This window comes from Brachyhypopomus gauderio, chromosome 17, assembly GCF_052324685.1.
Source record: "Brachyhypopomus gauderio isolate BG-103 chromosome 17, BGAUD_0.2, whole genome shotgun sequence".
NCBI classification, from domain to species: Eukaryota; Metazoa; Chordata; class Actinopteri; order Gymnotiformes; family Hypopomidae; genus Brachyhypopomus; species Brachyhypopomus gauderio.
The window spans coordinates 16,301,653-16,326,699 of NC_135227.1; the positions used below are offsets into that span (position 1 = coordinate 16,301,653).

General features: G+C 47.4%; 1 protein-coding gene across 1 annotated transcript in view; it reads right to left on the reverse strand.

The window, feature by feature from the left end:
* Positions 1 to 21,119, reverse strand: part of crim1 (cysteine rich transmembrane BMP regulator 1 (chordin-like)) — a 56,206-nt gene extending 35,087 nt beyond the window's left edge. The window contains 2 exon segments of the mRNA XM_076977868.1: positions 13,514 to 13,687; positions 20,181 to 21,119. Coding sequence (XP_076833983.1) covers positions 13,514 to 13,687; positions 20,181 to 20,493 — 487 coding nt within the window. The 5' untranslated portion in view covers positions 20,494 to 21,119.
* Between the last annotated feature and the right edge of the window lie 3,928 nt (positions 21,120 to 25,047).

Genomic DNA, 25,047 nt, shown 5'->3' on the forward strand with positions numbered 1-25,047 from the left:
AGAGTGTGTTGCCCAGGCCCTCCATGGGGAAAGGTTGTAAAAGGGGCTTACATGGAATGGAAATCAACAGGTTTGGTTGTGTGTTCATTTGTGTGCACGCACGCATGTGTGTGTGTGTGTGTGTGTGTGTGTGTGTGTGTGTGTGTGTGTGTGTGTGTGTGTGTGTGTGTGTGTGTGTGTGTATCAAACAGAGAGACAGAGAAAGACAATGACAGAATGTGGCTAATTTTCAGCAGCTGGTCTTTTTGCATGTTTGTATTCTTCTGAACGCAGTGTGAATATAAATAGGGTACGAGGAATCGTTGCCTCTGAAAATCATCATAGAACACGGGCCTTGCACTGACGTCGAGTTTACTGGCTCCATGTGTAATCCTATGATACTAGCTATATCTCCCAAGAAGTAATAAAACAGTGAAATGGAATACTACTACTGTTCTCCATAACAACATGACTTCAGCACCGTGACGCCAATCCTCTCAGAGGCATGCTTAAGACTATTTTTGCTTGTGGCATTATATCTGTAGTTTAGCAGTGCAGCTCAGGGAGTGGACAGTGAGCGCACATGTCAACAGGATCTCCAAAGCAGACTCCTTGATTATGGAGCAATGACATCACAATGGCACCACAATGACATCACAATGGCACCACAATGACATCACAATGGCCTATTCTGCTAATAGAGAGGGAAACATCATGGCAAATGTTCTGCAGCTGCCTTCATTAAAACTGCTCAGCAAAGTAAAGCTTATAATGCTCACATGTTCATCATTTGTCAATAGCACGTCATCGCTCTCTCGCCCCCGTCATTCCACAGCAGGGCTGCACACACCCGCTCACATTCACAAACACCCGCACACAGACACCTCATCTTCATGCAAACACTACTGCTGAAAGGAAAACAAACAAACAAAGAAAAAAAGCAGCAGTTCAGTGCAGGAATTAATCATATAAATACAATCCCATAGGGGTGGTTGATTAACTGAAGTACATTAAGCACAATAACTGACAATACTGTCAAAGATTCTCTCTCGGTCTCTCAGGCTTTTTAAACTCTTCGGATTTCTCCCTTAATCTATTAAATAAAACATTGCATTAATAGGTCTCCTCAGATCGGATTTCTCCACCTGTAGGAACAGCACTCATACATATCTTCTAACCAGTATTACTCTATGAAGTATGAGCATTTGTCTAAAAATGAACCTATCAGTGGATAATAAATTATTCTGTACGGAAGGTATTATGATTCACTCTGATGACTTTACCCGAGATGGTATATGACAAACTGAATGACACACACATGTCCATACATTCAAAATCAAATTAGCTCTTGGTTTCAGAACCGGTTCCCTGTTTTCTGTATCCAGCAACCTTCAGTGCATGTCTGACCATCTACCAGCGAACAAGTACAAAAACAACCAGCAAACATCAGACACACTCTTGAAGATTGAAGAAGTGGTGAGTAAAAGTCCATGGTCACTGCTGGGACTATTGTGACACCTGTTCTCAAACGTTTGAGTAACGAAGTAACTTAGGCAGCCCTTTAAAACAAGCGTGGTACTCATACGCACTCTCACAACAACTTCCACAAATGGGGCAGACAGAGTTAATCAGTAAAAATATTCATCATCCATTAATCTTCTGCATTCCACTGCATACTACAAGCTTGTAATCATTTTTGCAGTGCAACATCTCGTGACAACCCATGTCAAGGAGCCTCTAAATCATTGACGCTGCCCAGTCTGAGCTAGGGATCAGGAGAGGATTTCTCAGAATGGGGTGCAAAGTGGGAGAGATAAGAACACTCATACAACCCACTGGCTTTGGAAACACAGAGACTCCTCCAGCAAAAACGCTCCGTCTCAACACACATCCAGGTGAGCTCAAAGTCCACCTAGTCTTCACGGCAGAGAACCGGAAGATGACCCATGACCACATACATGACTTTTGCCAATCGCCGTTTAGTTTACCAACAAGTCATGGCAGCCATCTTATGCTGGAAGGTATGTGGCAGTCTTTGCACGGTCGTGCACCATTTTGAATTCAAAAGGTATAGAGTAATTTTCCGTCGCCGAACGACACGTCCATGGTCTTTCAGGGTGCGCTAGCCTTGGGTTCTGCTTCATCGAGAAATTCCACAGATACAGAGAAAGACTGAGCTGAAACACAATAACACCGGAAACTTCAATGGCGTACTAGACCAAAAAAAAAAAAGCTATAAAGTCATACAGCATGACTGCAGCTTTATATGAAATAATATGGCACTTGCGTAGAGGATTATATTGCCTGGAGTAGCTGTTAATTTTTTGGTATAGTAAGAGCATTTTTTCTTGCTTTCTCTCCAAGTTGTCTTATTTTCTCCCACAGAATTACCGTGACAGAAAAATGTTGTGACCAATACCATATAATTGCTGCAATTTTCCATTATTCTCCGAGACCCCGAGAGACTGAGATTTTTTAATGCCTTTTTTTAAGTCCAAGCACATTTGTTTCATAATTTCACATACAAAAAAAAAAAAAAAAAAAAAACTTACAAAATGGTTTTTAGTTAACACCATTAGCATTCCATACACACAAGCATGGCCAAGACCGTACAAAGACATACACGCATGAACACGCACGAACACGTATGACACAGAGTGCAGTGGCCCAGACCTCACGGACATTCTCGGCACGGCCTTCGCCATTAAAACCTGCTGCAGCTCCCTTGTCAAAAGCCTTCCTGTCAAGAGCAAATCGGTCGCCTGTGACGACAGAGAGCTGTGGGAATTGACTGTGCTGCCGGCAGCGGACACATTCTTCTTTAATGTCCTATATTCCTGCCGATGCTGCACTCACTCAAAGGGACGCGGCCCCAAAATTGAACACGGCCTCAGACAAAGACAGACAGATGTCACGGCGAAGAGGAAACGCTAGTCTGCGTATCGGGGCGAGGGAGCACGCCGGCGGCGCCCGGGTTTGAACCACGCCGGTTCAAATGCAGTAGCATGGGAGTTTAGCATTTTCCAACAGCCTTTGTCTTTTCAGCTCGGCGAGCATTATAAACAGGGAGTGGCCTGCCGAGGCCTGCTTGCTCTGAGGCAATTAGCAGGGAGTCGTTGCAGGTGGCAGGGCCGTGTGTGGCCCTGCGGGGGGCGGTGCGGGATGGCTGATTGTCAGCGGGACGGGTACGAGGTCCCGCTGTTACTGGGGGGCTAATGAGTGGGAGGTAGTGGGGGGGTGGGGAAGGGGAGGGCGTTGCTGGCCAGCGACTGCTAACTTCACCTGCAGAGGTGTAGAAGGATGGATGCTTCCCATCTGCCAACGGCGCTGCCTCTCCCCCGCGTTCTGTTGAGGCGCTTCTGGTCGGATGCCACCCGCCACCCGCCACGTCCCATTGGCCCTCTCCTCCCTGCCTCCGTACCGCACCAGGTCCACCCTCCCCGGGTGGGGGGGCTCCGTTCAGCCGTCGGGGCCAGCAGGCACGGTGGGCGGGTGATGGATGCGGCCGCGTGGCACGCAGGAGGGGACGTGCAGAGAGGGCGGCACGCCAGAGCCCAACGCAGCCGCCTCTCAGCACGCCAGAGCCCAACGCAGCAGCCTCTCAGCACGCAAGAGATCAATGAGGACGGACGTGGCGGAGAGCCAGAACTGACAAGCAGATAAGCACCACACCGACAGGTCTATCCGTCCTGCGCCTCTATCCCCTCACTCCTGAGGGACTCCTTTAGAGGTGGGCACACCTACCTGTGTCGATCTATATGCCAGCCACATTTTTTTTTGAGGTTTGTTTATTTCCTTTGTGAGGGGATAAAGTGAAATATGACAGATGAACTGTGGATGAGGCAACGACATTCTCACAATCTCCTGGGTGCCCGTTAGCTTATTAGTAGTGTTTTTATGATCGGGGTTGAATGGAATTACAATTTAATGAAAGTAATAATTTAAACATTTAGAACTAAAATTTGGTTAGGAAGTACAGCGACTAGACTTCCATGTAATTATCGAATATACTTGTATTGTAAATCCTTAAAGGTAGGTGTGAACCAGAGTCATTAGTCATTCCTCTTTGTGTCTCCAAGAGAAAAAAAAAAACAAAAACAAAACAAACCAAACAGAAAAACAAATTTACCGTTTGGCTTTTTAATGTGCTTCCTTTTATGTGGTTGAATCAACAGAAAGTAAATGGTGGCCATTTTGCCTAGCCTCAGGAGACCAGCAGTTAAGGCGGGAGATAGAGTAGGATTTTATCTTTCTATAAATCACAAGAAAACCACCTCGAGAATAACAGACTATCTCAGAGCTTCCTCAACTATACAATTTAATTAGACAAAAAACGCTGGCCAATTCAAGGCTCTGTTGTCTTCGGAATGAAATGTGCCATAAAAGCAGACAAATATTTCGCTGGCCGTCCGGCATTTGCTATATATGAGTCGCTCAGCCTTGGTGAATCGATACCTTCAAGACGTTCGACACGCTCAGAGTCCCGTTTGCCTAAAAACACGGGCGGTGTTACAGCGGTATGGAGGGAAGCGGTTCAGCACGCGTTCCCTCGGGACTCCAGCGCGGTGGAGAATAAAGCATCAAGGCTTTGAGTGAACAAGGCTTTCTTTACCGACTCTGGAGGGATCTTACATTCAACACTCTGGTCATTCGCTCTCTGGCTCCATTCTGTAGGCCCGAACTTAACTGAGCGCACAGCCTTGTGTTTTGTTGCTGTTGTTGTTGGTGGAGTGGATCTCGTTTAACCCTCCAGTCTCAGTCTCCCACTTGCCAACTGCTGTTCAGACGCACGTGCAGTAATCCTCCCAAAACCGACGTCGGCTGCCAGCTGTGCCCTGTACAGTATGTAAAAGACTGGATGGTCTGATAACCTGTGATGCCATTCTGATTGCAAGCGCATGTATGTGCATAATGGGTTTGAAAAGGGAAAGACAACGCTGGGACAAAGAGAGGGAAAGAGTAGAAAAGGGAGGGAAGGAAAGAGAGAAGGAGGCAGAGGGGTTGAATGCAGCTTTAAAGGACACAAGAGCTTCGATTAAAGGGGCGCTGCTAAGCCCCACCCTCCGGACGATGAGTCCAAACATGCTCTCTCGGCGAGATCCACCACAAATATTTGCCTGCGTCACGCATAGATACAATTAGCCTGTCGATGCGATCATGTTTCTGCAACAATGGGAATTCAATTCCTTCTTTATTTTGAGAAAAAGAAAAAAAACTAAAACAAACAAACAATGATCAGCATCATCCCTTTGTGGGGACGACCTCTTGACCTCGAGTTCAAGGACAGGTCCTCTTCATAAGTCCCATGACAAGGACAAGGAGAACTAGCACTGAAGCACCATATAAAGCTTCTGACATTTTCTACACTCATCCATTAGTTCTAGTGAAAAACTACCACTGTTTACTTTTTTTTAACGTTTTTATTTTATTCCGTTTTCTTTTACGAATTTTTAACACTCATGGGATACCAGGAATTTTTTTATTAGAAGAGATCAGTTCTCGCTTCCTGTTAATAACTAAAGTCTTTACTTGAGTGTATCATATCTAATGACTGGCCTGCAGTCTATTTGCAGTGTCAGTGAAACACTGAGAATTCCTCTTCCTGTTTCAGGCTCAAGAGGCCGTGGGTTCCTCTGAAACGGCTTCCTTCCTTGCCTCAAGAATGAACACATTCATAAACAGACATACATAAATGTCTCTTTTTCTTCGTTGGGAGCGAGGCAAATGCTCTCTAACTGCTTCTCTCGCTTGCAGTGTGATTGCCAGTCAAAACACCACATGACCCTCTGGGGTCCTTCATAGTCAACAAACAATAAGCTCTTGTTTTTGAAAATTTCCCATTTTTTCCCCTCAGAGCAGCTTAGAGTAAAGCTGAAGCAAACCCTCCCGGGAAGGGGGGGGGAGGGGGGGGGGGGGGGTAAGGGGTGTTGGGTGAGGGGTGTGTATGTCTCTGCAATCCACACCAACACTGTGCTCAAAACCCACACGTGCTTTAGTCAAAACAAACGCAAACAGGCCTGCAGCCTCTCTTCGCTGCATGCACGGCGTAATCAGGCTAAGCTTACCACTCCAGAGTCACAGGTTAACAAGAGACACCGCGGCACGGAACACAGTGCAAGTTTTCCTGCCCATCACCTTTTGAGAGGTCGCCACAAACATTTTGTGGGTCAAACGCAGAAAAAAAAACAGAGGCAGAAAAAAATGAAAGCATAACTGGTATTAAATGCCAACTCCTTGCTGAGGTTTAGCTAAATGGGATCGACGCAGTAAGGCCATGAGAGTCGGCTTTTATCTCCAGAGAGTGGACGTGTGCGATTCCTCTTGAGCAAGCTCACAATAACGGCCAACAATAAATGTGCAAACCTCTAACCCGTTCCACACTGATTCATGCAGGGAATATAAAGGGCCAAATGAATGATGTTGCTCACAGAAGACATTTTAATTAACCCAAAATCCGGCTTTGGTTGTTTGCTCAGAGAGTCATATCCCAATTAAAAGCGGAGACCACTCAGATGAGGGTTAATTCATAACCACAAAAAGGCCTTGACAGGTTCATGCATCCCTCTAGACTGTGTCCTAGTCATACACAGCCTTAGTGACAACAGAATGGTTGGGGTCTGCGTATACCAGTTCCACTGAAACGAGCCCACATATCCTCACATATATAAACCAGCCCCAACACACTCAGACTCAACACATAACACAGAGAAAATGAGAAAAGAGTGCCAAGTGCCTCCACAGTTACCTAAGAGGCTTTGTGTTAGCTTTTCCCCGAAAGCAGGTGGACAAGCAGGTGGCACGGTTCAACGCTTCCTGGTGCAATTCATCTTTATCAGCTTGCCACGCCACGCCATCAGCACCGGCCGTCACTGGCAACCCAGCCAAGAGACCCCAGAATGTTAACAACTGTCTAGAAAACAAACAAAACGCCTCAGCCCAAAATATCAGTGGGCCTGCCATTCTGTGGCCATTTTGTGACCATTCGCTAAAAAGCCCACACTTGGTAATATCAGGCCTGAGGGGAGAACCAGAGGGCCAAATGAGTTTATCACAAAAACAGCAGTTTTGTAGCAATCACAGGGAAGGAAAGGACATGAAAGAATGAGAAAGACTTTCCGTGAAGGAGGCTGTAGTTAGAGGCAACCATTGGCCTAAATGTCATCCTCTCAAAAAGCCTATTTTAAGAAAGCTTCACTCGTTTTGTGCGTCAAGGTGCACTCTAGTCCTGAGCTCCTGAACCGCCACTGCCGCACGATACCGTGGCCCCCGCAACAGTCTGGCCCGACCACACCGACTGCAATGACTTCATATTCAACATATTTTAGTACACGGTCATTAGATATCACTCAGTTACACATGCTTATAGACCACAGGCAGATAAAGCCCTTTAGAGGGTACCCCTTCAGACAGACTCGGTATCAGATCTCTGTCTGGCTACCGAGTCAAGCGGTATCTGATTAGTTGTTATGGCGCTTGTCTGTCAGGAGAAAGAGCTACAGGACCACGGAGATAGTCCGTCGCTCAAAATAACTGCCTGTAGCAAACAGCATTCACTAGCTTGCTAAGAATTTAGCAGTCACATAGAAACAACCGAATGGCTAGTAGCATATCTAATATATCTTGATAATGACAAAAATGCATGTATAAGTTCGAGTATGTCCTCTCTGAGATCAGATTCACGCAACTCTTTTGATAGAATAGATGTAGTGCATTTGACTACGGTTGATCCTTTATGAACTAGGCATACTTTACATGTTTCCCAATGAAATATGGTAAAAGCTTGTTCCAACATACATGGCCCATACTGTGGTTGTGTTACAACCAACCAAGACGTGTGCTCTGGAGCTATTTCTGTCCACCTAAATCCCAGTTTGAATACCTGCTCCATAGGTTGATTAAGGCTCATGTGTCTGTGATTCACATAATAAAGACCAGCCATTCTCAAGAAGGATGACTGATTCCATAAAGGTGCTTCTATAAATCCCAGTGATATTACATTACCTGGAAGTTAAGATGGTCCTTTATAGAAATCGAAGGTAAAACTGACAGTAGCAGTGAATTCTCCCATGATCCACCCCCCCCAAGCATTCTACTGTAGGACAAATATATATGCATTCGTCATCAGACTGACGACAGCACACGAGATATATGTATTTTACTGAATAATAACCGCTCACAGTTTCAACAGCACTTGACCACCAGCAGTGCTATCTGGGTCTAGTAAGTTAAGCTCCCAGAGTATCCGATGTAAACCACGGCGGTGAAAAGATCTCACCATCCCGAGTTGATTCTGTCAGTCTGAGTCCCGTCCACCTCCTCTGCAGAGCAGCTGCCTATAACAATTCCTCTCAAACTAGAGTAATGACTCCTGAGGCCTGGCAGAGAGGGTGCTAATTATCAGAAAATGGCCACACTGTTATTAGAGACTTCCAATAATTTGATTTGATTATCTTTGTTCTGTGAAGAAAGGACACAGTGCCCCAGCCTTGCACATGTTTTTGTGCTGTGTTGGAGCAAGCCAGAAGAGGGCAGTGCACTCGATACTTGGAACAAACTCCTACATCCACTGACAAGAAACAGCTTCATAAATGCCCCATGCCCACATTATTCTTTTGCCCACCATTAGACACTATCTCTTCTTGTAGCTTGTGGAGGCTGTCTGTGCGGTGAGTGGATTGTAATGAGTTAAATGGAAGAGACTAAGTGAACTCAGAGATACACTGGCCATGCACTTACTGGAACAGTTCAAAACAGTAGCTGTGTACAGAGTACTATTGCTGTACTTGATTGAGGTGCTTACCGCATAAGGCATCAAAATCAGAAATAAATGTCTGGTGAAATAGATTTTTTATTCTTCATCTCACTGTGATAAAGGGCTTTGCCGAAAAAATGCCAGTCTTAATCAGACACCGACTTTGTTGCTACTGGACTTGTTCATTTCGTGCTCTCAGACAAGATCCATTTCGTAGGTAAGTGAACCAGACTCCACTGTCTAGGTAGCAAGCTCCTGAAAAAAAAAAAGTTCTAATAGGTTGCACTTATTGGGCAAGACTGCAACAGCGGTGATGGAATCAATGGGGGCTTAATAACACCACTAATTCCCTCTGCCTCGGGAGAGCACAGCAAAGTCTTGGAGCTCGTGAGCTTGCCGGTGTTGAACTGGCCCCGCACCTGTGACGGAGCCACATCTCATTATCGCTTGCTTCTTAAGTAGAGGAGCTTGAGGTTCCCGCCTTGGCTGCGGTGCTGCCCGGGCAGACTGATGTGAGCGAGCTCGGGGAGACGCAGGGGCTCGAAATCTCAGCTTGGTTGAGGAGGAGACGGGAGACGCTCACTCTGGACCGATGTCCTCAAACAGGAGGAGGAGACAACGCTGGACAGACAGACGTCCTCAAACAGGAGGAGCAGACAACACTGAACGGACAGATGTCCTCAAACAGGAGGAGGAGACAACACTGGCGAGACAGACGTCCTCAAACAGGAGGAGGAGACAACACTGGACGGACAGATGTCCTCAAACAGGAGGAGGAGACAACACTGGAGAGACAGACTTCCTCAAACAGGAGGAGGAGACAACACTGGACGGACAGATGTCCTCAAACAGGAGGAGGAGACAACACTGGACGGACAGATGTCCTCAAACAGGAGGAGGAGACAACACTGGAGAGACAGACTTCCTCAAACAGGAGGAGGAGACAACACTGGACAGACAGATGGAATGCTGAGGATCTGTTTGGGGAGCTTTCGATAGCTCCCGCATATAATCAATTAACGGACATGCGAATGAGCAGGAACGGATATCTTCGAAGGGGAGGAACCAGTGTTCAGCGGTTGTCATGCCATACTGTTGCCTAGAGGCCTCTGAGAAAGAGCTCCGTTGCTTTCAAATGTCTTTGTTTGTACTTCCAACACAGTGCAAGAGTGAAATGAAAACTACAGTACGGTGGAGCATTCCACTGCAGGGCTTGCCCCCCCCCCCCCCCCCCCCCCCCCCCCCCCCCCCCCCCCCTGAAAACAGGACATTGTTGAGCCGAACAGAAACATGTTGCTTTTGGCATGAACACTCGCTCTCTCCCTGCACAAAACGGGGCCTGCAATTAGCATGGCCGGCTCCCCAGAACAAATATTCTCCACTGTAGTCCTGCCAGAGCGTCAGAGACAAAGCTCTCCGGGAGGAATGCTAGGCACTTCCTCTAGTGTGTTTTGGCCGAGCTGGGCTGGAGCGGCCGACACTCACCGCACAGCAGACTCCCGCAGAACAAAACTTCCTCCCTCTTGCTCGCCTTCACTCTCTCACTCTCCCCTAAAAATGGACTCGCACTCTCATCTCATATTTCAGTCCCCTCAGCTCTCTCCTGTCTGCTACTCTCGTCTCTTGAATGCTTTTTTTTGTATGCACTTTCTCTCTCACACTCACCATCTATTTCAGTCATTTTATCAATACGTTTCTTCATACAGACATATGGGTTAATGTATAAAAACAAACAAATAGTGTGTATATAATCACTCCCTTATCTAGACACAGCTTCTAAATGTAGTTCCAGTAGCAGAATTACCCCAACCTCCAGGTCAGAGGGCTAAACTGAGTTGCTGGAAGACAACCATTAACCTCCATGTTAATTTCAAATACAGACCCTGTCAAGCTGTTTTCGTTTTTTCCTCTGACCCTCTCGTTGATCTCGGGCCTCAGCGACGGCAAGCAAGAGCTTGACCATCAGCACGCATCACAAGGTAGATTACCTTCACACAGCGAGGAGCCATTTTATAGCGAGACACACCATCGGCCCATCCGAAAGTCCAATATCAAAAGTCCAAAGTGCAGCACTGCGCATCTGTCCTACTTCTAATCTTTCTCTCACTCAGAAATGAACTTTCATTTTAGTCTTCTAAAAGTGGGCAGCCCCGCCTGTCGACTCATTATGGCACAGTCAAATGTTAACTTCTCCCAAAATCAGTAGATGCCATCTGGCAATTCAATCAGAGGATCGATAGGCACCTGAGACTACGGCCACAGACCTGCACCTCAATGATTTAACTCTTAAGGTCAATTTTTACCGTCTACCATCAGGTGTGACTATGATTTACCACTCTGACATTTTTTCACACCTTGAGAAAATCTAGTTAGCCATCAAAGGTCAACATATTATTCCAGTTTTACTGAGGATTGATTTCCTGTGGCAAGAATGGTTCAGAGGAAAACGGTTGTCATTAGGGACCATTGAGGAAAACCGAAGGAGACCATTATCAGTCTCCTTGTGCCCTTTCAGGGTATCTTCCCCTTCCAAGCTTAAAGAATTATTACAGGTTATACAGACTCCAGAGGTCACAGTACCTCTCAGAAACATGGCACGTTTTTGATTCACTGCCGATATCCTTCTCTGCTCAGCATGCGCCCTTGTGCATACCGAAACTCTATAAATACGTTCCATTCTTGCGCCACTGGGAACTTCTTTTCCCAACGAGGCAGGGTGAACGACCTTAAAGGAAAAGCCCGTGGTTCAGCTGTTTCCTGTTTGGCTGCACGAACCACGGTTTTGATGCGGCCGCGTCCGTTTTGCGGCCACTACGCCGACAGCGGCCCGCGTGAGGAGCGCACGTGTGAGCGCGTGTGACTTTTAATCACATTACGGGGAAGGGTCCCGCTCTACCTGACATAAGCAACCGTTTAAATGCAAAATGTACAAGCTCTCGTTCTGGTGTCAGACGCCAGATGCTGCAGTAATGTCGGATCGCGACGGTAGTGTTTTTTTCGCACGTAAATGACAACCACCCGGCGCATACCATTACAGCAGCGCAAAAAATGTGGACCCCGCCCCTCGCAGGCCTCCCCACTCTGAGCACAAACAGATGAAGAGACTGCAAGAAAAACAAGCTCGCTCTGCGCAACAGCCAAAACCAAACCACCTTCCCAAGCAGCAAAAAATCCATTATTCTCCGAGCTCCACAGCACAGGTGGACGGTTGGTCTTTTAACACGCCTCATTAGAAGAAGAGTACGGTGCTCCGCCCAGCCTTGTGGCGGTATTAACGACGTCTAACCGCCGGACGCGCTGTGATGCTGGGCAGGGGAAACGAGGCAAACAGCGCACGGTGTCACCAGCAGAGCAACGTGAAGCGAGACCACCTGAGCGTGCCACAACAGCGGCCCAATACAGCACAACAGTGGCCCGATACAGCACAACAGTGGCCCGATACAGCACAACAGCGGCCCGATACAGCACAACAGCGGCCACGGCCAGCCGCAACACGACGGAGTGTGACAGCTGGGTAAGAGGCAGCCCGCCAGCAGCCCGGCTTCGACACCACGGCCCTGCAAACGACCCACAAGTGCATGACGGACAACAGCTCCCGAGCCCAGCCGCTCCCGACAATGCAACAGCTACCTTTATTAAGGTAAACACTGGAGGGGAAGCTCTGGAAGGACTGCCGGCCACTTCAGGCCAGACAAGAGTGCACCTGCCACGAAAGAACAAAGAGGACCATCGGCTGTTGCTAGGGGCTGTTGCCATAACAAGCAGGAGCCCAGAAGCACGCTCGGACGGCGGCATGCGGACGGCGGGAGGACAGCATTCTTCGGTCAACGTTTTCATTCTGATAGCCCTATAAGGAGTTTTTACAGCTTTGGGTAAATAAAGCTGTTTGTTGGTTTAATCACAGACATCTGAAGCAACATGCCTCCCACCCCCAGAAGAAAAGAAAGCAAAACATTAGCTCTGCCTGCCACACCTCTTGCGAAAGGAAAAGAAGGAGAAGAAGAAGTGAACCATATCAAAATAAGATAAAACATGTTTGGGTCCAGGGACGTCCATGAGGTTGTTATCCAGTGGTTGACTCAGAGCAGAAAGACATGAAAATTCATGTAAAAAAAAAAAAACGCCTCAGGAGTTAATAAACAGTTCTATTTTTTCCAGCTGAATTATATGAAACAGGACAACAGAAATAAAATAAGCAAATCAAAAGTACAGCCATGTGCTTGTGGCATTTCCTCTCACCTGCATTTGAAGTCCAGCCGTCAGATTAGATTTCTGATTAATTCCCAAATGCCCAAAGTAGATTATTAGCTAAATCACTACTCAAATGAAGCCAGGAAATCATTGTTCGTTTGATTTATTTCTGAGCATCTTAGAACTAACAAGAAAGCCCATTCTAATTACCAAATTAATCACACACAATTTAGCATGGCAGAATGCATTAAATCCCTTATTCTTAAAAATGACGGAGTGCTTCTTGAAATCAGATGCACAACACATTGACTTGGGCTGGAGACCTAAAATACAGCTTCTCTCCAAGACGATTAATCAGATCTGTAATGTTTATTTGGCTAAGCTCACTGAATTGAGTAGCCAGGGGTGTGCAGAATGAATGGTTGAGGTCTGACACGCATCAGTGGAGTTGCACGCAGCAGAGGCGTTTTGTGAAAGCTATATTACAACATGACCATGCATGTACCAGTTTTGAAGTTAGTCACCGATGCAATGAATGTGTGTGTGTGTGTTTGTGTGTGTGTGAGGGACAGAGGGAGGGAGAGAGAGTACCTTCGATCTTCCTTAGGGCTGTCTGACATGCTTCTTGACTGGCAAACTCAAATGGGTTGTTGCATGTCTTCACGCTGTCACATTCGCACCTCCCATCGATGATGTTACAGCCTGTAACCAGGTTCTCATTGCAAGGCTCAAATCCCAGGAGCTGGTCATCATCCCAGTTTTCATCTGAGGGAGCGTCGAAGAGAACCGCATTTAGATAAACACACACACGAGCAAAAAACACACCAAAACGTCTGCCTCTATACATTTAGAGGCAGATGTATATAAGAAAAATGTAGAGTTCAAAAACTGAAAAGCATAGTGACATAACGAAGCGATGTTGTGCAGATCATTATACCAGTGTATGAAACTGCAGCTACACACCTGCGGAAATAAGGGGAGCAAATAAAGCGAGCCCCAGAACGTTTCCCTGGCCAATCGTGTGAGTGACAAACAGCACGGCGACATGTCAGGGAAACGCAGTCTAATGATTCCCACCGCATAATACCCACAGCTCCCAACATCCTTCCCCACCTCACTATATAGTGGCATTTCAACATAGCAGCAATTTTGAAAACAAGAATGACCCTGAACCTTGAGCTGCTGCAATCTTCCAGCCCCATTATGAAGTGTTATTTACAGTGCAAACACATATTATTGATATGGGGCCTGGTGTGTCGACCTTATCAGCATGCGTGCGTGCGTGTGTGTGTGCTCAGACAGGGCAGAATACACACGACTGTATCTCCACATTCTACAAGTGCCTGTGCCTTTTCCAGAATCTGGGAGAGCGGAGCCCAGCTCGCTGGTAAATAAAGACCCACAGATTTCTACAGACACTTCTGTCTTCAAGAAGGTCATGGAGTAGCCTAGCGAGTGGTATCCTTAGGAACAGCAAATATATAACACAGCGTGCCACCAGACTGGATCCGACTGCTCAATGACTCCGCAGTAAATAATTGCCTTGTGCGTGATTTTGCCGACGAATGCCGACATCAATCTGGCGCTGGGCTATGGTTACATCGACTTCGCGCTGTGGATTCTTACGAGCGCGGCTGCCTCCAGACTTCCAGGCCTTTAAATCCCCTGGGAGAGGACAAGCAGGAAGTGTGAAAGCTCCACCGCTCTACTGAACCCCACCCAAGCCTCCATTCACCCCCACTTCAGGATCAGCTACGCTGGGCGTGACCGCACCAGGTCTGCGATAAACACCTGCACCATGTGTCAACGCTGACCGAAAATGGCAAAAACCGGTCACCGTCGACCAGCGTGGGTGTGCCAGCATGTACAAGTGTGTGTGTGAGTGAGTGTGTTTGTGTACGTGTCTGAGAAAGCCGAACGTTTAGATGCTGTTGCCTTAGTCACCCCTGCAGGAGGGGCGAAGACCACGAATAGCTCCTGTCGGAAGCCGATTCCTCGGGGCGCTAAACGCGGCTCTGCTCGCCAGCCCCCGCGAGCCGGCCGGGGTGAGGAGGTTCGAGGCGGCCTAGTCTTGGCCGAGCGTGGCTGAACAGTAGCCGTGCGTGGCCCTCGCGTGACAAACACACCACCGGTGGTCCGAGCCACACACACACACACACACACACACACACACACACACACACACACACACACAGCCTCTGGCCGGCAGCCGTCTCCCCCAGACAGACGCTCCCCGAGACCCCGGCCTCCCTGTCTCCTCCGCAGGAGGCGCCGGTTCGGACGGAGGGGGCGCTCCAGAAGAAGTCTTATATGGGCATCGGGATTAGATTTCCGTTCACAGGGAGCGGGTACAGAGCAGCTTTTAAAAGCTCTGCACTGTTTTGATACTGCTCCTGAGCCAAGCATGCCAAGAACAGAGAGAGAGTGAGGGGCCAGCTGAAGAGGAACCTTACGCCTCTTCTGGGGAGTGCCGGGCAATTCCATTCACATCTTTAAGGATAAGGTTGACAGTTTTATTAGGCCTACAAACAACCAAAGACACCCTTCTTATTTTAGGGCCCTACAAGGGGATACTGCATGACCTCTCTGAGAAAGTAAATGCTTCTGCATTCCGGCAAAGTCCGGAATGTCTTCCACCACCTTGCCTCAGACAGATAAACAATGAGGAAAAATGTGGCCTCTCACGTCACCTAATGTAAATCAACGGTCGAGCAAACACACAGCTTAAACGTACCCTTAAAAGTAAGGAAATAACATCGAATGCTTTAGTAAAAACAAACCTGCTAAAGAAAACTCTTAATGTTTTAATAATCAGTGTAGTCAAAGCACAAACGGCAGAATTCCGTAGTGGAGTTTGTACCGCTATCTGGGTGTGTCATCGAATTACTCCACATCCTGTTAGTTGCCACGGTGAGCCCTCATTTTGTTGCTGCATGTCTTAGTGACACCTGGTTTTTATCCGAGCAGGAAGCCTTCCTGAAGCACAAAGCCCTGCTCATTTGCATCAGAGACACCTATTATTAATTTGCTGTTAAAAAGAGCTAATTTTTTAATGTTGGAAATCATTACATGTGCTGTACTAAACAATAGCATGGGGGGAATGTGAGAGGGGAGGAATTTGCAGATGATTAGTGGACACAATTCTTCTTCATGGCTCCGTCCTGATGATGCTCAGGGTTTTTAAGGGCATGTTGACAATCTCTCAATGCTCTCAGCTAACTGCACCCCCCCCCCCCCCCCCAGCCCCCAACCCAGGGCTCTGTGGAGGACCCCCAGGGATCTATGGAGCTTGGGAGGAACCTCAGAGCTCCTCTGACAGAGGGACTTCCAAAGAGAAGAGGAGCATGTCCACCCTGTCTTCCCTGACTACAGAAGACAACCTGTGTTCACTAGCACACGTAATCTGGCTGTCAGTGAAGGAGAGAAAGGCTGAACCTGACACTGGGGCAACGGAAGACTGGAAGACATTGATAAAAGGAGCTGTCTATGAGACTGTCATGTCTGCTGGAGTCAAAACAATAAAGGTGAGAGAAAACACAGAGACTCCTACAAGGAAAGAAAACAAACAACAAATAAAACATAAGAATGGAACATAAATACGGAAAAAAATGCAGTTTCAGAATGTTTATCAGCTTTTAGTCTAATCTGCTCGACACGTCCTTTACTCCTGTGAGGAAAGTTCTGCAGTAATCACATAAGCCTTGTTTTGATGGGTCATTTAGCATTTTGGCAGTGGAATTCCAGACAAAAAAGCCTGGCTGACACTGACCCACAGCAATGTGGAGCTCTTTTGTTAACAGACAGAGGCCTGTGTGTGCGTGGACAGCATTACTGAGGACAGGCCAGGCCTGCATTCTCCAGGTGTTCTCTCTGAGCAGACTGCATCTCGTTTACCCCGCCCTCCCTTCTTTCCAGTCATTTGCATGATTAACTCCTCCCATCATTCCCCTGGATAGACGTGTTATAGATTCATCCAGCGGTGACTGACGGCGGGGGCCTGGGGGGTCTGGACAAGTGAGCAGGTCCAGGGATCTGATCCCGAGTCAAACACAGATGAGCGGGACTTCACGTGAGATTCCGCGGTCCTGCTCACGTGAGATTCCGCAACGGAGCCACACGACCGTTCGTGGATAACGACACGCGGTTAGGGGATCAAACTCCTCGCAAATGACAATTGTAGAGCAGCAAATAAATAAATAAAACATTGGCCGGCAGCCACCAACCCCATGCCGACCACGTTCCTTCTGCGGGATGAATATGTTTTTAAGGCCTTAAATGATTTGGGCTCAGCGAGCCAGTCTGTCTTGCAGACTCCTGCAGGTCCAGCTCGGCAACCCCAGGCCAAACGCGAACATTCCTCAGGCGAACTGCAAACGCACGAGGCCGAGGATGCGTCGGAGAGCTCTCCCTCCTCCCGCCGGTGCCGTGGCTCGGTGCCGTGGCTCGGTGCCGGGACCGCGTCCTCCGCACCTTCCACTTGGACTTCTGAAGGGACAGGCGTGGCCATATGTAGACATCTTGCCTCCCTTTCATATTGGTCGCGAGTATTTTAAAAATACGTATGGATGCAATATCAACAAAGCAAATGTCATTGTCTCTCAATGGTTCAGCCAGGAACAGACGGCTGGGTTGCAGCCATCTTTGATCGATGTAGGCTGGACGGGTTTGGGATGAGCACTGAGAGATGGATTTTACTGACCTTTTCTCTTCACTGCAGGCATCTGTTTTTGATATACAAAATACTGTTATGGTAACACATGCATTTGATCAAACTCAGGTCTATTTTAGCCACTATTACTGAAGCCATTCTATGTTCATTTGTTCAGCACGTGCACATTGTGAAATCAACACACTGGTCCACGCAGGTGTGCTCTGATACGGAAGAGAAATGTAAAGAAGATAAAGTGCTCATCAACACCGTCTGCTTTAAGGTGCCATATTAACTGCAGAAAATACATTTAAAAATAGTCTTCAGCCTTATGTTTAATCGCAAACAATTCGGTGAAAATGACGTTTGCATGCCAAGTTTTTGTTGACTTCCATTGTCTTCAAACACAACTTTATTACTTATCTTCAAGCTAGTTAGATACTGACTTCCATTCAACACAGAATAGATATATATATAATGTGTAGCCAGGGATTGTGTAAATAAAAATATACACTTTGATAAGCTATAACATCATAAAGATTTTGTAAGGGCTAAAAGGATGCTGAAATATTGCTTTAAAATATACATGCAAATATTCTCTATGCACCTTTTTAACCTAAAAAGTATTCCATACTTTTGACAGCTTACATTATATTGAAAGAGCTTAACAGAAGCTTCTAGCACAGTTTTCTACTCGCCATTGGCCAGCCTTCACAGAAGTACAGAAGCTGACTATCAAACCCTCAGTCTGCCAGCTCCAGCGAGTGGCCTTGGGGGGCGGCCTGGGGGGGGGGGGGGGGGGGGGGCGGCCCACGCTGCGGGTTTGGAGTGCCAGGCTGAGCGGTGTCGCTGCCAGCCGGCTGCGGTCTCGGGGGTGGAGGCCTAATGTAACCCCACCCCCAATCCTCCCTTTAGCACGCTGCAGAGTGGAGACAGCGTTCTGCAGGAACACCCCCCCCCCCCACCCCCACCCCCACCCAGAGCCCGTAAAGGCACGGCCCGCAACATCACCCCAGAGCTCCCAGAGCACATCTCACTGGGACGGATGGGGGAGAATTCTGACATTTCCCAACGGGTGCTTGGAGACATATTCGGAGAGATGTGATGCACCTCAAAGGGAGGGAGGGGGGAGGGGGGGGGTCGAGGGGGGGCTCTGGACCGTTTAGAGGCAATCACACGTGATGCAGGTGCCATCCAGTGCAGTCTCACACTTCAGAAAGCTCATTTCCTCCGACATAAATCTAGTGGTCAGTCCACAGGGAGAACTGGGCTCACTTGTGTGTGGTCTGCAACATGTTGGCTGCTGTAACCATAGGAGCCACTGATGTCACACCCACAGCACTGTAGAATATTGATCATCCAGAGTGACTTATTGGGGGCGTGTCAGCACGAAAGCGGAGCATAAAAGCACATCGCAGGCAGGATCCTGGGTCCTCAGGTTGCCAGAAAACTCGGGCTATGGCCATCCTCACATTGATCTCGCTCGTTCCAGCGAGTTACAGCTCTGACACTTTACGCCGCTCAGATTCCATGGCTCGACTACATCACCTGAGTGACGGCATGTCGAGTAGTTGCAGCGCCATCAACACGATTACCTGCTCAGCCATGTAGAAATCTGACCTGCCGTCTCGCACAGCGCGACGCCTGGTCGCCGGACCGGTACTAGGCCGTGCACGCTGAGAAACAGCAGGCCGCGTCACCAGTTTGCTCGCCTTGGGCATGGTTCTGAAGTGCTAGGCGCAGAGAAAATGTGATCTACGGCAAACCTGCTGGATGACGTTATTCATGCATAAAACAGCGTCTCTCTCTCTCTTGTTCTCTCAAAGCAAATGCACGTGGTGGCAGCATAGTGAAAGACCTTGTGTGGAAGGCAATATTCAACAGGTGAAATGCATTGAAAGCACACAAATGTTGCGTCTGTGCACGTACGCGGAACGGCGGACGCTATTTGCTGCAACAGAACCATCGCACAACTCGAGTCAACACGCAGTATATAAATGACGTCCTCGCGAGTGTAAACACCCGTGACACCAAGCTGACGTCCTTCTGTTGCCCATGTCACATATATGGTCTGACGCGCAAGTTGAGTTGCATAGCAGACATTCCGATGAAAAACCTACAAGCCTCGGCGGAAAGAGTGGGGTTGGCACCGCGTCCAAAAACAGCACGGAATCCGTTAGCAATACCCGAAAGAAATGGAAAACCGACATACTGCAAACACATTAACCAGCCTGCTCGGTCCATCCCTCACTATCGCTGTCCCTCTTACTGCAGCCAACTGTAAAGGCGAGTTTATCGCATAGAGCCATAACCTTCAGAAATTAGATTGTACGTCAGCATTATGATTTTCAAATGAATACTCTATTTTCCTCGAACTACTGGTTGTTTAATTCACTACTACAGGCAGAATCCATCGTAATTCAGTTTATTCCTTTCCTTCCCTTCTTTAATTCCCTTTGTACTCCCGCAAATAAAATTTAAACTGTTAAACGTGATGGATGCAGACTGATGTTTCGCCACTGGATTTTATTTGACCCCAAATGTATGCGAAAGAACTTTCTAAACAGTAGAAGAGGTGTATCGGAGAGACGGTGGGTACCCAGTGCATACCTTCGCAAACTCCGACCTCGTACTGCGTGATGGAGGCGCCGTTGAGCGCAGGTCTGATCACGCAGCGCAGCCCCAGGTCGCAGGTCCCGTACAGCCCGTACACGCCGCCGCAGCTCTCGTTCTTCTGCTTGGCGCACACGGAGCAGCAGCCGCAGATGCCCAGAACCACCGCGCCGGTGCAGTGCTTGGGCTCCTCGCATTTGGACTCGTCACAGGGCAGACACAAAAGTGCCCCGCTGCTCTTGGCCACCAGGACCACAAGTTGGCAGATCAGTATGCATTTCACAAGGAGGTACATCCTGGAGAAGGCCATGGAGGAAAAGTGAAAATACACAAGCGTATATCCAACCCACCCTTCCCCGGATCCCCCGATCTACGGCGCGGGGAGCACAATCCAGGCGAGACGATCAAAATGTAGAGAACGACGGCTCTAAGCGAGCGTGGAACAGGCTCCTGTTATAATGTCCGTATTTCTGGCGCATAGAATGAAACTTTGTGGAGGTCGCCGGACGCCGATCCGCTCAAACGCACGGAACAGAACAGCTATCCCACGCTGTGGACCGAGTGCATGCTTCATGCGTCACGATTCGGCCACGGTTCCGTTTGTTTTCGGATAGGAAAACTTTGGCACCCGTGCGTCTCTCCGCCTCGTCTTCTCCTTCTCTCTCCTCAGCGAGCTTGGGGATTTCTTCCTGTCGGGCGCGCGCGGAAAGCCACGGTCCACGCGCGGGTCCCTACAGCCTCCCTGGGAGAAAAGGGCGGCGTTGTTGTCCGCTCGCTGGCACGGGGACTCACTCAGCTAAGCCCGTTGGAATAAAACGTTTCCTGCTATCGCGCGCTCCGTTCCCCTCTGACTCATGTTTATCGCGCTCGAGAGTTGGGTTCTGTCCGCCCGCCGCGCGCTCGGCCCGGTACCTCACTGTGACCTCATCGCGGAGCCACGCCCATTACTTCGCTCCGCTGGGCAGTTCGGTCCAGATATGGAGCACAGGAAATGTTTCGCACACCAAACACAAAAAAGTAGCAGTTTAACTGCGAGCATGGAATGTGGGCCCCTCATAGCTTCAAATATATGTTTTTAAACATTTAACCATATTTTGTGTTAGTAAATGTAGGTGTATAATACATCCACCGACCCCTTCCCCACCTCGCCACCAAAGTGTATTTCATTATTTCCAAGCGATGTATTTAATTATTTACTAGCAAGAGGAATGTAAAAATAAAACCTTTACAATGTGAGTAGGGAAGACCGGGGCACCTTGTTATTATTACAACACGTGGGATCAGTAGATCATAATCGCATGCCCAATACAAAAACATATTATGTATTCATTACATTTTCGTTTTATTTTTCTCATTTCAGCACAGAGCTATGGGCATTTAAATAGTGAATTATATAGGCGTTATATAGGAGTTAATTAGGCGAGTTGCTCCATCAGTTGTTAAGTTGTCACACTATATGTGGAGTGAGAGTTTACAACAAAGAGAAACAATCAATACGCTGTTAGGGTATTTTTGTAATAAATTCAAAATTAAATTAAAAAAAGGCTTGACAATTCACAAAGCTAAATGACGTAATTAATTTATTAATTAATCAGTATGTCACTCTGGGAGCATGGCTCATTACAATAGACACAACTACAGGAACAAACAAAGCAATGTTTTATTCCAGGAGGCTTTAGGTTATCTGATCTGACTTCACAAATCTCATTGCCAGAGTCCCAGTTCTAGCACACATTCCTTGCCTGGGCTGGTGCTTCTGCATGAACTCGCTATTTGCGTGTGTCTGGACCAAGTGTCATTTATTCGGTTATTTGAGAATGGTTCCATGGAATTTTAGATACTTTTGGACAATAGCTTGTTTTGGTTGAGTGTGCCTTTCATCTTCAAGCACTTCCTTCAATGGTGTGTCAGTGACGATAGCATGTTTTTTCCTTTTACTGGGTGTGGGGTGGGGTGGTTGTGTATGGCCAGATGTCAACTGGAATGGTGGGTGGTTAGAGCTGGCATTGTTTGGCAATGGGAATGTAGTGATAATGGACAGGTTTGTGTTTGTTGCCAATGGACATGGCTTTGTTGAGGCTAATGCACAGGTGCTGGTAATATTGAGTAGGTCTGGGTTTGTGCGAATGGGCAGAGTTGTGCTGGTGCTAATGGCCACAGCTGTGCTGGTGCTAATGGGCAGATATGTGTTAGTGCTAATGAGCAGAGCTGTGTTGGTGGGAATGGGCGGATCTGTGTTGCTGCTAATGGCCACAGCTGTGTTGGTGCTAATGGGCAGAGCTGTGTTGGTGCTATTGGGCGGATCTGTGCTGGTGCTAATGGGCAGAGATGTGTTAGTGCTAATGAGCAGAGATGTGTTAGTGCTAATGAGCAGAGCTGTGTTGGTGCGAATGGGCGGATCTGTGTTGCTGCTAATGGCCACAGCTGTGCTGGTGCTAATAGGCAGAGCTGTGTTAGTGCTAATGAGCAGAGCTGTGTTGGTGCGAATGGGCGGATCTGTGTTGCTGCTAATGGCCACAGCTGTGTTGGTGCTAATAGGCAGAGCTGTGTTAGTGCTAATGAGCAGAGCTGTGTTGGTGCTATTGGGCGGATCTGTGCTGGTGCTAATGGGCAGAGCTGTGTTGGTGCTAATGAGCAGAGCTGTGTTGGTGCTATTGGGCAGATCTGTGTTGGTGCTATTGGGCGGATCTGTGCTGGTGCTAATGGGCAGAGCAGTGTTGGTGTGAATTGTCAGGGCTGTGTTGGTTCTAATGGGCAGAGTTGGACTGGTGTTATGGCCTGGCAGGGTTGGGTTAGATTTGTGACAACTTGACCCAAAATCAATCCCAAACTCCCATGGTCGCACATGTTTGCTATATTATAACGTGAGCTTAGCACAGGACGTGAGCAACAGTAGAGCAACACACTTCATTTTCTCCTCTACTTAAAACAAATATATATACTGTTGAAAGATTTTAACTTGAAGAAAAGTATTATAAAAACTATAATGTTGCAGTTCTTCAGAAAGTGGAAAAACAGCAAATCTGTCAAATCTTGCCTCAGCTCACAGTGTGTCTTGCCTTTCCTGCAGAGGATTTACCACTAGACCAAGTAGATATATAAGACTAGCATTGCACTTTTAAGCAGCACCCTATGAGGCTGGAAATATTAGCAGTGTGTCAACTTATTTATGTGACAAGATAATTCTCCCCTACATCAGTTATGAAAGGCCAAATGAAGCTTTAATTTAACCAAAGTCTAAAGCAGAATTGTAAGCGCTACTACAAGATTTCTAATATGAGGACACACTGTTTCAGATGCTTTACATCTTGGAAAGAGGAAAAACAAAAGAACCACTCACCCATGGGAGTGCGGCAGAATTCAATACGGCACATTAGCTCAGATGGTGTTAAGGGATTCCATACATCACATTAGCCCAGACTGTGTTCAGGGAATCAGAATGATACCGGGCCGTGTGTGGACTCATTGATCTGGACTCCCCAGTCAGCTCATCTAGGTTACCCCTGAAGCTCTATCAGATGTAATAATCCTGCAGGTGTTGAGTGAAACACAGGGGCTTGAGCCAAAAACACAGCCCTCTTGTTGCTTTAAGAAACCATTAGCACAGACATCTCTGGAGAAATCAGATATCCTTGGATTGTATGTGCTGTACTTTTGCTGACTGCCATGGTGTCTTGCCCTTGGCTGTGATCCAGATAGTCGTGGTCCTTGAACAAGTTGCCAGTGCCCGCCCCATGTCAGATGTGTTTGCAGCTAGGATCGGAACATCACTGCTGGCTGACGGCTGGGGGGTGGAGGTTCAGGGGTGGGGGGTTGTTGGGGTGCCTTGTGTGTGGTAGCTGCTGGGACAGCATTGTTTCTGTGAGGCCACAATCATTTTGTCCATGTGCCACAGACCTGTCCTTACTATCGACAGCACAGGAGACCTGCAATTGATGTATGTCAAGATGCTACTTTATGAATCAATAAAGCACAATCTTGGGTGCCTTCAAATTCTCTTTTATCATGTTTTTTTCCTCATCAGATGCGTCTGACAGACAAAGATCCCATATCATTGGCGCTCTCATCCCAGGGTTTTAAGAGGCTTTATTAGTATCCTTTCCTTGATGCCAAATAGCTTAGAGCATTTGGATACAATGAGATCCAGTAAAGATTTCTGAGTAACTCTGCCAGGCTACTGTTGCAGCAGAGATTTGTATGTGGTTACAGTAAGTGGGGTACATTTTGATATCAAGTAACCGATGGAGGACTCATTTGGTATATTAACTTTGCCATTTAAAAAACAAGATGAAAAACATCTAAAAGCCTGTAATGTAACATCCTTTGTCCTCAGAAGAAAGCTCGATGCATAGTATTATTGTTACATGTGCTCCTAATGAAATAGACAAAATGGGTATTTTGCCGAACCACACAGAGCTACATTTTTCTATATAATAGATCATTTCGAGAGATTCTTTCTGCAATATAGACTCAGAGAAGTTTTTGCTGAGAGACGTTGCTGAGGAAAAGACACTGACATTGTCAATAGGAGTTAACTGGAGCAATGAGTCACTTTAATTTGGGCGTGTCTAATCCTGTAATGATGTTAGGTGCTGGCTAATTGAACACCCATTGTTCCAGCACCAGTGTGTTTGTCGTGCTAGTTACTGGGGAGAGAGCCACAGGTGCTCCTGTGCCCTATTGAATTAGCTCTGATGAGCCAGTCCTTATCGGTCATCTACAACAGCAATATGACCCCTGCATAGCTTCTGTTGAAACAGCAAACGTTCTGGATGCCGAGGACCAGGAGGAATTCTCCAGCCGACGGCTTTTTGTGCAATCAAAATAATCATAGTCATCAGCCCGCATGCATCATTTTCAAATA